The sequence below is a fragment of the Merops nubicus genome, unplaced genomic scaffold, assembly GCF_000691845.1.
Source record: "Merops nubicus isolate BGI_N331 unplaced genomic scaffold, ASM69184v1 scaffold1049, whole genome shotgun sequence".
Lineage (NCBI taxonomy): Eukaryota > Metazoa > Chordata > Aves > Coraciiformes > Meropidae > Merops > Merops nubicus.
Genome location: NW_008630017.1, coordinates 92,760 through 104,822, shown reverse-complemented (window position 1 = coordinate 104,822; position 12,063 = coordinate 92,760). Strand labels below are relative to the sequence as shown.

Sequence of the window (12,063 nt, the reverse complement as noted above, 5' to 3'; positions counted from 1 at the left end):
TCATAATAGCCAACTGAGTTTTCTAGTGTTCCATCTTGTGTTCGTTGGCTCTTACTCCATTGCTGTGCATCTCTGAGAGGAGTCTGGGTGTTGTTTCACTACCATCCCATTAGGTAGGTAGAGAAACAAGTTCCAGCCTCTCCCACAGTCCCCAAGCCCTCTATTCATAAGGCTGAACAAGTCCAGTTCTTCTGGCCTCCCCTTCCGCATCAGGAACAGCAGCCCTTGACCAGCTTGGTGAATCTCGCTGGACTCACTTCAGTATGGGAGTGTCTTTCTTGAACAAGCCCCAGACTGGATGGCACGTTCCAGAAGGGATGGGCTGAACAGAAAGGAAGGATCCCTTCCCTCCATCTGCTGGCTATGCCATGGTTAACACCACCCAGGATGCAGCTGGCTGGCACATTGCTCGCTCATGTTCCATTTGCTGGCCATGTGGACCTTGAGGTCTATTTCTGTCAAGCTGCTCTCCAGCCAGTGCTGGCATATGGGGTCATTCTATCCTAGATGTGGGACTGCAATTGCTTTTGTTGAACTTCATAAGATTCTTGAAGACACAATTTCCAGCCTGTTGAGGTCCCTCCAAGACCCTGCCCTGCAGTGTACAGACTACTCCCCCAAATTTGGTAATGCCTATGAGCTTGCCAAGGGATGCTATTACTTGCCAGTTGCCAGTTGGACTTTGCATTGCTGATCACATTTCCTTGAGTTTGGTGTGTCAGCCAATTTTCCACCCACCTTCTAGTCCATGTCTCACCAATTTGTCAATAAGGATACTACAGGAGAACAAATTTGGAATACTCAAGATTACAACCAGTATCTTGCCTAAAATAGCTTATGGTCCTTCTAGATAATACAATTTATTTATTACTGGTACATAACAGACAAACAGGATGGTCTGGGAAGTTAAACTGGGGACTGTGTGTGAATCATATAAAGCATCTACTACAAACTACAAAATTTCTATCTGCATGGGAGCTGTTTCACGTGACAGAGAAGTTAATGATTCTATTCACATAAAATACAAGTTAGATAAAACCCTAGACTTCAGGAAACCAGAGTTTATTCAGGAATGTCTGTACAGATAGGTTTGTGGGCCCAAAAGTTTGTGTACTTTTTTCCCCAGTGAACACCCGTTAGTCTAATAAAAGATATTACCTCTGTCCACACATTTGGCCTGCCTCATTCACAGGGTGATAATTTTAAACCTGTGATGTACAATTGCTAGCATTTTTACCTCACTCTCTCAGAACTGAAAAACGAACAAACCAACCAACCTACCTGAAGCTTACCTGCAGCAGAGAAGTATTGATGTGCTTTAAACTGCTGTTTGGAAAATGAAGAAAAGTGTATTTGGGAATCATAAGCTTGATATAGGTTAGTATTATGTAGTAAATAATTCTTGTAGGAACAATGAATTGGTTGAAGAGACATTGCCAAGGAAAAAGGAAGTAAGCAAAAGGAGCTTCCTCTTAAATGAAATCCGTGTGATATTTTCAGTGTACAGTCACTTAATATCATGTATATTTAAATTATATATACAAATGCACCATATGCAGTCAAAAGTGCTTTAAAATATTAGAGACCTTTTCTATTGTCTAAATAGATGGTGGAGTAGAATAAATAAGTAGACTGTGTTCTTGGAAGATAGGGCTTATATTCACACAATTAAATATGGCAAGTTATCCATTTCACCATTCCATGCTACAGTACTCACACATCATGGTTCTGTTTTTATTATTACATTGATGTAATTACAGCAGACCAAATGTATCTGGTCTATTAAGGATCAGTGTTGATAATGAAGATACATTTTATTGCTTCTTTAGAATATTTTTGTTGCCCGTTTGGAAGAACAAATGACACCAAATGACAAACTATACAAATCAAGGCGATAAGAAATTACTTTTTTTCCCACCTGACAAGAATGTCCTTTATAGAAAGTAGGATATAGTCTGATGCTAACTCATGTATGTTTTTTAAATTTCTGTGACCCAGAATAGTTGCAAGGAATGTGGCACGAAACACAGGGTCCAAGAAAAATAATATAAAAAAGCTGAAACATGCATTAATTTGAACACTCTGAATAACACGTCCTTTAACTGCCCAGATTATAAATGTGTACAATATACTAGTGTTTATTTATCTTTTAAAATTCAAATGCATGCATTATTGCCACACATTTTATTCACAGAGCAGATCTAAAAATTATTTAATGACATCTAAGACCATTTGACAGGTATAAAAGAACAGTTAAAACCAAAACAGTTCTTTTTCTTTTATGGTAAAAAGGGCACCATCATGGTGAAAACTTTCTTCAAAGATAAAATCCCCCAAAGATTATTTTTGAATAATTTTGGAAAAATGCTATGGTGATGTTTTCTTCTGTAGTTTCTTGTACCATAGAGGTGCCTCCTTATTTGTCTGTAAAATAAAGAACATTTTAACTGTAAGACAATGAAAGCCAGAAGAAAAACATGCAAGCTACACTGAAGTCTCTTTTCTTCCTATGTAGTTCACAGTGATAAATGAGTTCTTTGCTTAAATGCAAACAAATTAAAAGCAAGACTATTCATTTAAGGTTATTATTATTACATATCAGTATTAAAACAACCCTATTTCTAGGTTATAGAAAACAGATTATACAGTAAGTATATTACTTGTTTTGAAATAATACCTATCACAATGAAAACATGCGTCAACTGTGCCATAAATAGGTTTCATTTGAAACAACATCATCCGACCTTCCCAGTTGGGAAGGGGATAGAACTTAGAAAAGAGATCTTACACGTTCCATAACTGACCAACACTTTATTCAGAACTACAGTTCTTAAAAAAAATATAATTAAAAATAATTCAGCATTTCTTCCGACAGTGTAGAAAGTATTTTCATCATAGAGAATTATCTGTGAGCAACTTGCCCTTGCCTTCACAATCCTATGGGCTACTGCTACGTAGCCAGGATTGCTTAACATTCTTGTGGCCAATTCAGTGGTTGTTTGGATACAGAAATAAAACTAAAGAAGTAGAGGTGGAATAAGGTAAGGACTACTCTGCTTTCAGGGTTGAATACAAACTCTCGTGTTAGTGAGCACTGTCTTTTTGGTGTGTTGTTCCTAAACTTGTCCCTTTTTAGTTCCATTTTCTGTCTGCTCTCCATTCTTTCTTCCAAGACTTAATAACAATGCACAATCGACTTTATTCAGTTAGTCTTGTTGTGGGGGTTCTCATCACATTTTAATCTCCATCTTTCTCTCATTTTGAAGATTCCAGTTACAAAAATAAATCTACTCTATTTGTGCAAACTTTTAAAATTCTAGAAATTGACCTAAATTGACAGGATTTTCACAGGACTGATAACTTCTTTCCCCAACTAAGAAGAAACTCTGCCATCTGCCTATTTTTGGTTCCTGACCCCAAAGTCTGAAAAGCCTAGAATTTTTCAAAGAGAAATCGATCATAATTTCTAAATGTAAAAGCATTTTTTTTTTTATGGATTCCTACACCATTTCTGTATGCCTAAGTAAGACAGGGCAGAATAAACACTGAAACCTTGGATCATCTACACAACCTAATTGTTAGCTCACATTTTAGCTGTTTTGGATTCCTGTCAAAGACAAAGTTTGGGCAGTATGATTTAGCACTGCCGAAAGGATTGTGGATGAGACAACACTGGATATGCCTGTGTTTAGTCTCATAATGCTATCCAAGCTAATTTTGAACCCCTAAAATCCCCTAATGCCCTCAAATCACATCTAAGAGATGCAACCACTTCCTACATTTTGTGTGATATAAACAGTATCCAATGTGCTTCAATACAAATGTCATATTGTTTAAGACACTGAGTGTTGAAGTCTCCACCAGGAAAAAAAAAAATAAGGAAAAAAATTATAGAGATATGTATTTGTATCAAAATAGCGCATATGCCATGCAGTGTGGATACAACCAGTCTCCCCTAGGGAAACGTGCCTCAAGAAGTGTAAATAAGAGTCATGGTTTGCATTATGATTCAGCATTGCAACTTAGCTCTCTTGAATTTATCAGTTCAGAGAGTCATACTCATTAATGTCTAAACCATTTCCATGAAGTTTTCAAATACTAGAGGGACTAAATCTGAAGCAGGCCACTTGACGTATTTAAATCCAAGCATTTAGTTTCTAAAGCAAACAAGGTTTTAAAAATATCAGGTATCCTTAGTAACAGAAGTGATATTAATGCTGGACATGCATTTCTATATATTTAGATACCTACACATACGCTTATATTAATATAAATATATACATGAATATATGTATACATCAATACACCTATTCCCTCACTCCTGCTCCGCAATACATATACACACACACCCAACTCATCTGTGATCAGGGTAGATTTAAAATTGTTTACATAGTCTGTGGATCCCTTTTGCTATTAAAATTTTGATAACCACTCAATAATGTAGTAGTATAATGGCATGCTTAAAAAGAAATTAAGTTGGTTGTGAACTTAAGATATAGAAACTACTGGATAGCTAAATAACATAATGAACTGTAATTTATCTCGTCAACAGTGACCATTCCCATAAAGAGCTACAAGTAGTCACTTGAATTAATGATACATCTCCTTGAAGTATGAACGCAGATTTTTCATTTCAACAGATGTGAGGACAATCATCCAAAAAAGCTACTGGCACTTGCTTTTAATCACAGTACTTACAAATAGCGTTGGTTTGGGTATAAATATATTTTCTTCTTCATTTTCTGGCAGCAGTTTTAGAGAAGCATTGGATTTTGGTTTTGCAGTGGCACTTCTTACGTCACGATGAGACTGAGGTAAATTTTGTTCATAGCGTTTGTCATGTAGACTAATTAGAATCTGTTTCATTGTGGCTAGTTCCTATAAAACCACAAAAGAACAATGCTAAGTTATTCAGTAAAATTACATTTGAAACTATTAAATATTTATTTGTTAATAATAAATTTATATTCACCAAAGTGAATGTGTAAGTGGACCAGTAAATCTAACAAGCTTGAACATATACTTGCCATAATTAATAAGATTACTAATTGGACACTAGTAAAAGTATGAAAATAAAAAAGGCACATATGATTTATATAACTCAAATTTTGTATAGCTTAAGGCTGTAAAAGGAATATTTATTGTTCAATAAGGAGCCCACTATCTTTTTTAACTTAAGCTTCCAGTTAATCTAAAAGAATTCTTTTCAATCTGTTTTGTTTGGCTGAGGGAGTTTACAAATCTAATTTGAATGACTGTGACAAATTGTACTTTCGAGTGCTAGGTCTTGCATGGAAGTCTTATAAATACATTACCAGATATATGTAAGTCTTAACATGCACATCCAAAAAGAAAAATTGATTAAAAACCTTAGCTACAGCAAAAATGGGACCAAAGAGGGAAAGAAAATTTGTGAAAAATGGAAGTTCCAACGTGGGGAAATAAAAACAAAAGCATACAGAAATACAGACTTTTTGGGATGTTCTAATAATTTTCTTTGTAAAGATTTTGGATTAATCAAAAAAATTACCTTTTCCTACTATTTAGCTGAACAAAACAGATTACTCAAAATGTACATTAGAATGAGAAAGGAAAAAACACAGTATTTTGTGACTATAACTGGACATATTCTGTTGTCATCTTGCATCACCTAGCACATAACATTCTCTCCCCCACATGGAATGGGTGTAATTACTATAAAATAAGTTACAGAATTTAAAGCATTATTTATTATTTATTGTACTATTATTATTTACAGCAATCATTATTACACAACCAGAACAGCACTTAGTAGAAAGGCCTTTCAAAGTAAATTTCAAGATAATGTTACACTTTTTTAAACTATTAATGTTTTTGTTTGCTTGGGTCTTACAAATGCTACTGTGTTCAATAAGCAATACTATTAATGTATTAGCATTCTATGTAATCAGCATTCTGTCTGATCTCTCAACAGGAACAGGGTAACTCATATTTATAGCTTAATGACAAACATTTGTTATATCTTACCTATTTCTTAATACTTGCCAGAAAATTACATTGATACACATTCTATTTTCATTACATCATTAGTAGTGAGTTAAAAAAACCTTCAGCCTTTTAAAACGTTCCTGCCATATACCTTCTCTCTGTCCTCTGCTGCCTTTAATACAAGATACAAAGTCAAAAGAATCATGTTGTTGCCTTTAAATTGCCCTGCACCAACTCAGTTATATGAATGTGTTACACTCCACAGACCAGTTTTATCGAGTGTACAAATTGTTCTTGTATCTCAGTCATTTAATATTAACTATTTGCATAATTCAGCCATGTGTGGTGGCATGTTGAAACAGCATGACTGCAGAACAGCTGTTTAAAAGGACTGCATAGTTGATGCCAACATGTTTTTCAAAGTTGTAAACTCTGCAAAGATGTTGCCAAAGCGACACATAGACGGAATTTCTTGATGAAAATAACTCAAGCAAGTATACAGCAAATAAATACACCACCACAGGAGATTAAATTGTACATAAGCAATGTTTTGACATTAACAAGTGCTGCTCCTATACTTAAACTGTGTTATTCTGTGGACTGAATAGCTGCATGTTTGAACAAGGCAAAACCCCAAAACTTTAATACAGATTTATTTCAGAAACAAAATTGAAACCTGTATGTGCAGGGTCAAATTCTCTTGTGTCAGGATCCACTCATCAGTCTAAGGTCTTCTCCACTTCACAGAATCTGTGCTGTACTTAACAGCCCTGTCTGTTTTCGGACTTGGGATAGGCTCTAGAGAATCAGCTCTCACACGAGCTTCCTGTGTGACAGGAGAATTCTCTAATGTGGAGCTTTGGGAAGGAATGACAGGGCGTGGGGATGACAAATTAGCCCACAATGAATAAATTATTTTGGCATCACCATCAAATATATCATGAGAATTTAACTGAAGTTGCCTTAATATTTGTTCTAAAATCCTTCCACATTTTGTGAGAAAGACTTTAACTAACTTGGCAAAATAGCATAGGAAACACTCAATCCAATAGAATCATTCGTATGTGTACTGCTAAACAAGAGAAATGGCCCAACACATTTGCATGAGAGTTGCTGCTTTCAACCAAGGAAATACTTAGAAATACAAGGAAAACAAAGTTCTGTCTTGAAATGCAATAATTTTACTCATCTCTTTAGATTTCTTTGCTCCTGAACACAATCTTCTTAGCTTCACTTTGAAGTTCTAAATGAAGAGTCATTAGCACTACCTGCTCCTGTTAGCATGCTAACATGATTCAATAATATGTTCCAATCCTAAAAACTGCCAAATTGGGCTAGAAATATAGCAAGCAAAAAGAAGCTCTGGAGATTGTGCTTAGCAGAAATATCTGAACTTGTTCCAGTGTGAACAGGACCTTGAAAAAAAAAACAACTGTGAAAGTAGGTACAGGGTTCAACATGGGATGGGAAGAATCTTTTGTGTAGAAGAACATGCATGTCCCAACTGTTCTGTGGAGAAATTTGGTCCTTACCACACTGGTTCCTGGATGTATAAGGAAGCCAGTGCTATTCAAGCCATGTGTCGCTGTGTTGAGGCTTCCAGGTCTGAGGGCTTTAGCTTTGGAGAACCACACAGCAATCCTTCTTGGGAGGACTTTCTGTACTACCACTTCTAAGTGGATTAATCCAGCTCATCTTTGCTGGCTTTACAGCTTTGGTCTCACTCTCCCAAACTTTGGGTTTTGAAGCACCCACTATACACTTACACCATATTCTGTGGGGATGTGGCAGTGCAGATACATGGAGAACAATGCAGTCAGCACACTCAGAATTGCCTGATAAGGAAAATGATTGAGGCATAAAAAGGAATGCTGTTTTATCAAGTAAATAACTGATGGAATATATGAAAAAAATTGCCTACATGAAGCAAAATAGATACTTGTCATGATAGTAATCCATTTCTTTTCAGTGGATTGTCAACAAGTATAAAGATTTTTCTTCTTATTGTCTCTGTCATGTAACTATAATAAAGCAAGAAAGAATCCTCTCTGTGCGCTCAAAAGCTTGCAAAGGCATTTAACGTTATATATGTGTGTCTATAATTATAATAAATATGTAAATTTATACAAGCAGTTAAAGTGATATATACTTATACCTGCTCTGGAAGCAGATGCAAAATAACAGTCTCAAGAAAAATCAGCTGGCTGACAGGAATCAATTAGATAAATGTCAGTTGTTATGTTCTTATGTCAGGGATGTCTTGCACCTTCAAATAAACTCCATACAATCAATGATCTTAAAAAGAAGTGTTACATAGATCAAACTGAACAGTTGAAAATGCTCAGTAGGAAGAGACATGTACCTTTGTGGCCTGAAGATAATTAATTCTTATGGTGAATTTAATGTTTTTTTCACAATACATAATACCAAAATAAGCACAGAAGTCAATGGGTGTCAGGTCCATCCGGGTCCTTACTTGTGCAATAAAGCCCACGGTTACTGCACTCAGATAAACAACCTCTAAAGCAAATATCACCCTTGTGATAGCACATACAGTTAACTGAATCTGTACCATGACAAACAGTATTCTACTTTTAGCTTTACATACAAAATTTAGGATTGCAAACTTCACCTGCAATTAGAACTCCATTTTAATGAAGAGAACATGCATTGTGGAAGCTGAACACGAAATCTGTGTCCTAGAAATGCATCAAGTTCTGGCAGAACCACTGAATTTTGATGACTGGCAAGTGTTCCCAGAGAAGAAACAGCATAAAATCCCAGTAAAAGAATGAAAACACAGAAAAGGCACTAAATACTACAATCTTTAAACAAGAAAATAAAATTCACTGATAAAGCCAGAAAAATCAGCTGAAGGAGGGATAAAATCAGAGGTTTGACTCCCTCAAAGATACTGATAAAAAATGAAGGTCTCTCAGAATTTGTGAGTCAAGCACTAAGAAGATGATTTTAGATGTATCCCCCCCGCCCCCAATCAGTAAATCTTTTTTATTGTTAGAGTAGAGCATGTATGTTCAGGACCTCCTTTAGAAAGCTTGTATTCCCCACTTCTATCACTCACAACTGCCATATGGCCCCCATGTGGTTAAATTATAACTCAAAATATGTATCCAGTCTGGAAAAACTTGAGAGATTACAGTACTGTCTTCAGGTCCAAGAACAGTTAACTGTACAGCTCCCCTTGCATAGAGGGGGCTGGACAAAAAAATGCTTCATGAGAGACTTGGTGCACTACACCTGGAGTCCAGAGACTGGACTCTTCTCCATGTGGACGCCAAATATCAGGTTCGAGTTCAGCAGTCTGGCGACTATTCTGGCTATATATTAACTTCTAAAATAACAACAACAATGAAAAGAATAGCTATAATAGAACATGCAAGTGAGGGAAGACAGCCATTACTGGGATGAAAACCATGTTTGTGCTAAGTCAATGCAATCTGTCTTCACATGTGCATATCCTCCTATTTAGGCAGCTATTGTAGTCTTCAAACAACAAGTCAGCAGAGGGAAAAGCTGAGTTCAGACATTGAGGTTATGGGTATATTAAAGAATATCGATTTGAGAAATCTAAACTAGAATTTAAGAATGCTATAACCATTTGGTAGTGTTTTGTAAAGAGCACATTTCAGAAATGATTTCTCAGTCTTTCATGAATTAAAAGTTCATGTCCTTGAACAAATGTTCTTGAGAGGATTCAGAGGAAAAAAATTATAATTTTATACTTCCTATAATGCTTTCCTGAGAGAACATGATCTCAGCCTGGAAAAGGGTAAGGCAAGGTGGTTCAGAGGGAATTGTCTTCACAGTTGCCTGTCTTAGGGTGTTCAGTAGAGTCAAGCTTGATGGGCATACAAGGTGATGGTTGAGAAAATACTAAAAGTATTGTCCTCTGTGATATCTGTGCATCTCCTTACTTGGATCCCAGTCAGATTTCCTATTTTCTGTGAAAGTAAAGGTGTGTTAAAAATAAAGTTGCATCATTTAACAGCTGATACTAAGATGGAAAGGGATTGTTCTGACAACTCTGGTTGCATTTCAGCCTTGGAACATGTGACTGGAAACTTGGTTGGACTTGCTTACATTGCTCTTTAGACATCTTCAGTAATAATATTTAAACCTAGGCAAACTAGCCTGTCTGATTCTTCTATACAGCTGTTGTTGAGAAATTCATAGGTTACAATTAATTTTGCTGATTTTAGATCACACCATAACAATGCCTGTTTTTTGGTTCTGACTACAATTCCCTAGATGTTTTTCAGATGTAGACATCTACACTCCAGATTTTTAAGATGAGGCAAGATCCATCTCTGCTACTTCGTCACTTGACAAACAACTTCTCAGTTCATCTGGAAGTACTCTTTAATACCATTGCAGTTTACTAGTAAAAATGGAGATAAACAAACAGAGCCTTCTGTGCAAATTGCTGGCATCGAACATAAAGTCATGGAGATATTTCTGGAGACCAGAGGACTGAAATAGAACCTGGTCCCACTTTCCGACATGCATACTCTGAAGAAAAAGCTCTAATATGGTACTGTAAGTTTGGAGTACGCTTAGATAAAGGAGACATATATGTGTCATTATCAAGGAATGAGACTCTTGAGCAGAAGTCGTACTTAGATTGTCTCCTTTTTAGAAGTACTGACAATTCACAGAAAGAATTATTTTAGAACTGTTCTTCATGTGTTTTATAGCTGCAGAACAGCTGGAGATACACTGCAGAGGGGTTATAGCCTTTAACCCGGAGTTAATTATTTGTCTCTCTTTTTTGACTGACAGTGGAAAAAAAGAATGACACTATTAGCACAGAATTAACACTGGACATTAATATTAATGATGACAAAGTGTGAAATAGTAGAAAGACACTACAGAAGCTTCATTTTTATGTGTTCATTCCACTATTTATAACTGCAGATGGATAAGATGCAGTGAGACAAATGGTGCAAATTCAGCTTCAAGTGGAACGCTCTGGGCTTCTGCTTATCAGGAGTAGAACCTACACGTATAACATTGCTCCAAGAAGATTTTAACAACCACCTATGCAATTAAGAAAACCTCACAAGTCATAGTTTAATCCCTCATGTAAGGCAGAGTCTATTTGACATAGTTGCATCTTCAGTTGCAGCTGTACTGGAAATATGAGAACTCAGCAAGAATTCTGGTGTGAGATTTGCACATATGGTCATCTTAGGCACATGGATACACGTTGTAAAGCTGGAAACTGGAAGACAGTATGAAATGTCCTGATCAAACAAATGAACCTGATAACTGGGTGGTGGAAAGATGCCAGACCATATGAAAGATGTTGATAGCTTCTCTTTGCCACACTTAATTCAGGAGTTCTCTATATTCCAGTGCATTTAAAAACTTCAAATGAACTGACAGATCTGTGACTATATGGATCTACAAACTACTGCCAGGTTTACAGGGTGGATGCATTAGAAGTGTGGCAACAATAAAATAGCCCACACATTTCAGTGAACAGCTTCTGTCTTTTTAGATACAAATCTGCCTACTTCAGATATGCCTTAAATTTATTTTTAACAGTTAAAACTTTTTAAATTTTTCAGGAAAAATAGGAAATAATTTGTCTCGTAATTCAGAACTTGCATTTCAAACTCCGAAATTTTTTTTCACTCTTTGTATCGAAGGCCAGAAACTTATTTGCAATTATAACTACAACTAAATCCCCCAATTTATTTATTTTTTTTTTAAATCTGAGCCACTGTGACATTCATTTACTCAAATTCAAATTTAATAAAAAGTATTCTTTCTTGAGTAAGTTCTACTAACAGGAAACAGATGCTAAAAACGCTAATATGTCAAACCAGCTGTATTTGTCTAAATTATTATGCAGAAGTTCACGTATTTTCTGAGATGGTAATATTTAATTTCATTCTCCCTGTCTTTGGTATTTCTTACAGAGTATTTCAATTGACTTTCCATTTGGCTATATTGAAATGCTACCATAAAGTGAACAAAAGAAAAATTTTTACACAGCTGCCTAAGCAGGAGAATGTGATGGAAATATTCATAGCCAGTACAGGAAAATTGAATAAAACTGAACATTGGTTA

The 12,063-nt window shown here is 35.8% G+C and overlaps 1 protein-coding gene across 1 annotated transcript in view; it reads right to left on the bottom strand.

Annotated features, from left to right (window-relative positions):
• Positions 1-2,367: 2,367 nt before the first annotated feature.
• The window catches only part of PIBF1 (progesterone immunomodulatory binding factor 1), a gene marked incomplete at its 5' end in the record, with an annotated part of 93,528 nt that continues 83,832 nt past the window's right edge, over positions 2,368-12,063 (bottom strand). Inside the window, 2 exon segments of the mRNA XM_008947112.1 lie at positions 2,368-2,424; positions 4,699-4,878. Coding sequence (XP_008945360.1) covers positions 2,368-2,424; positions 4,699-4,878 — 237 coding nt within the window.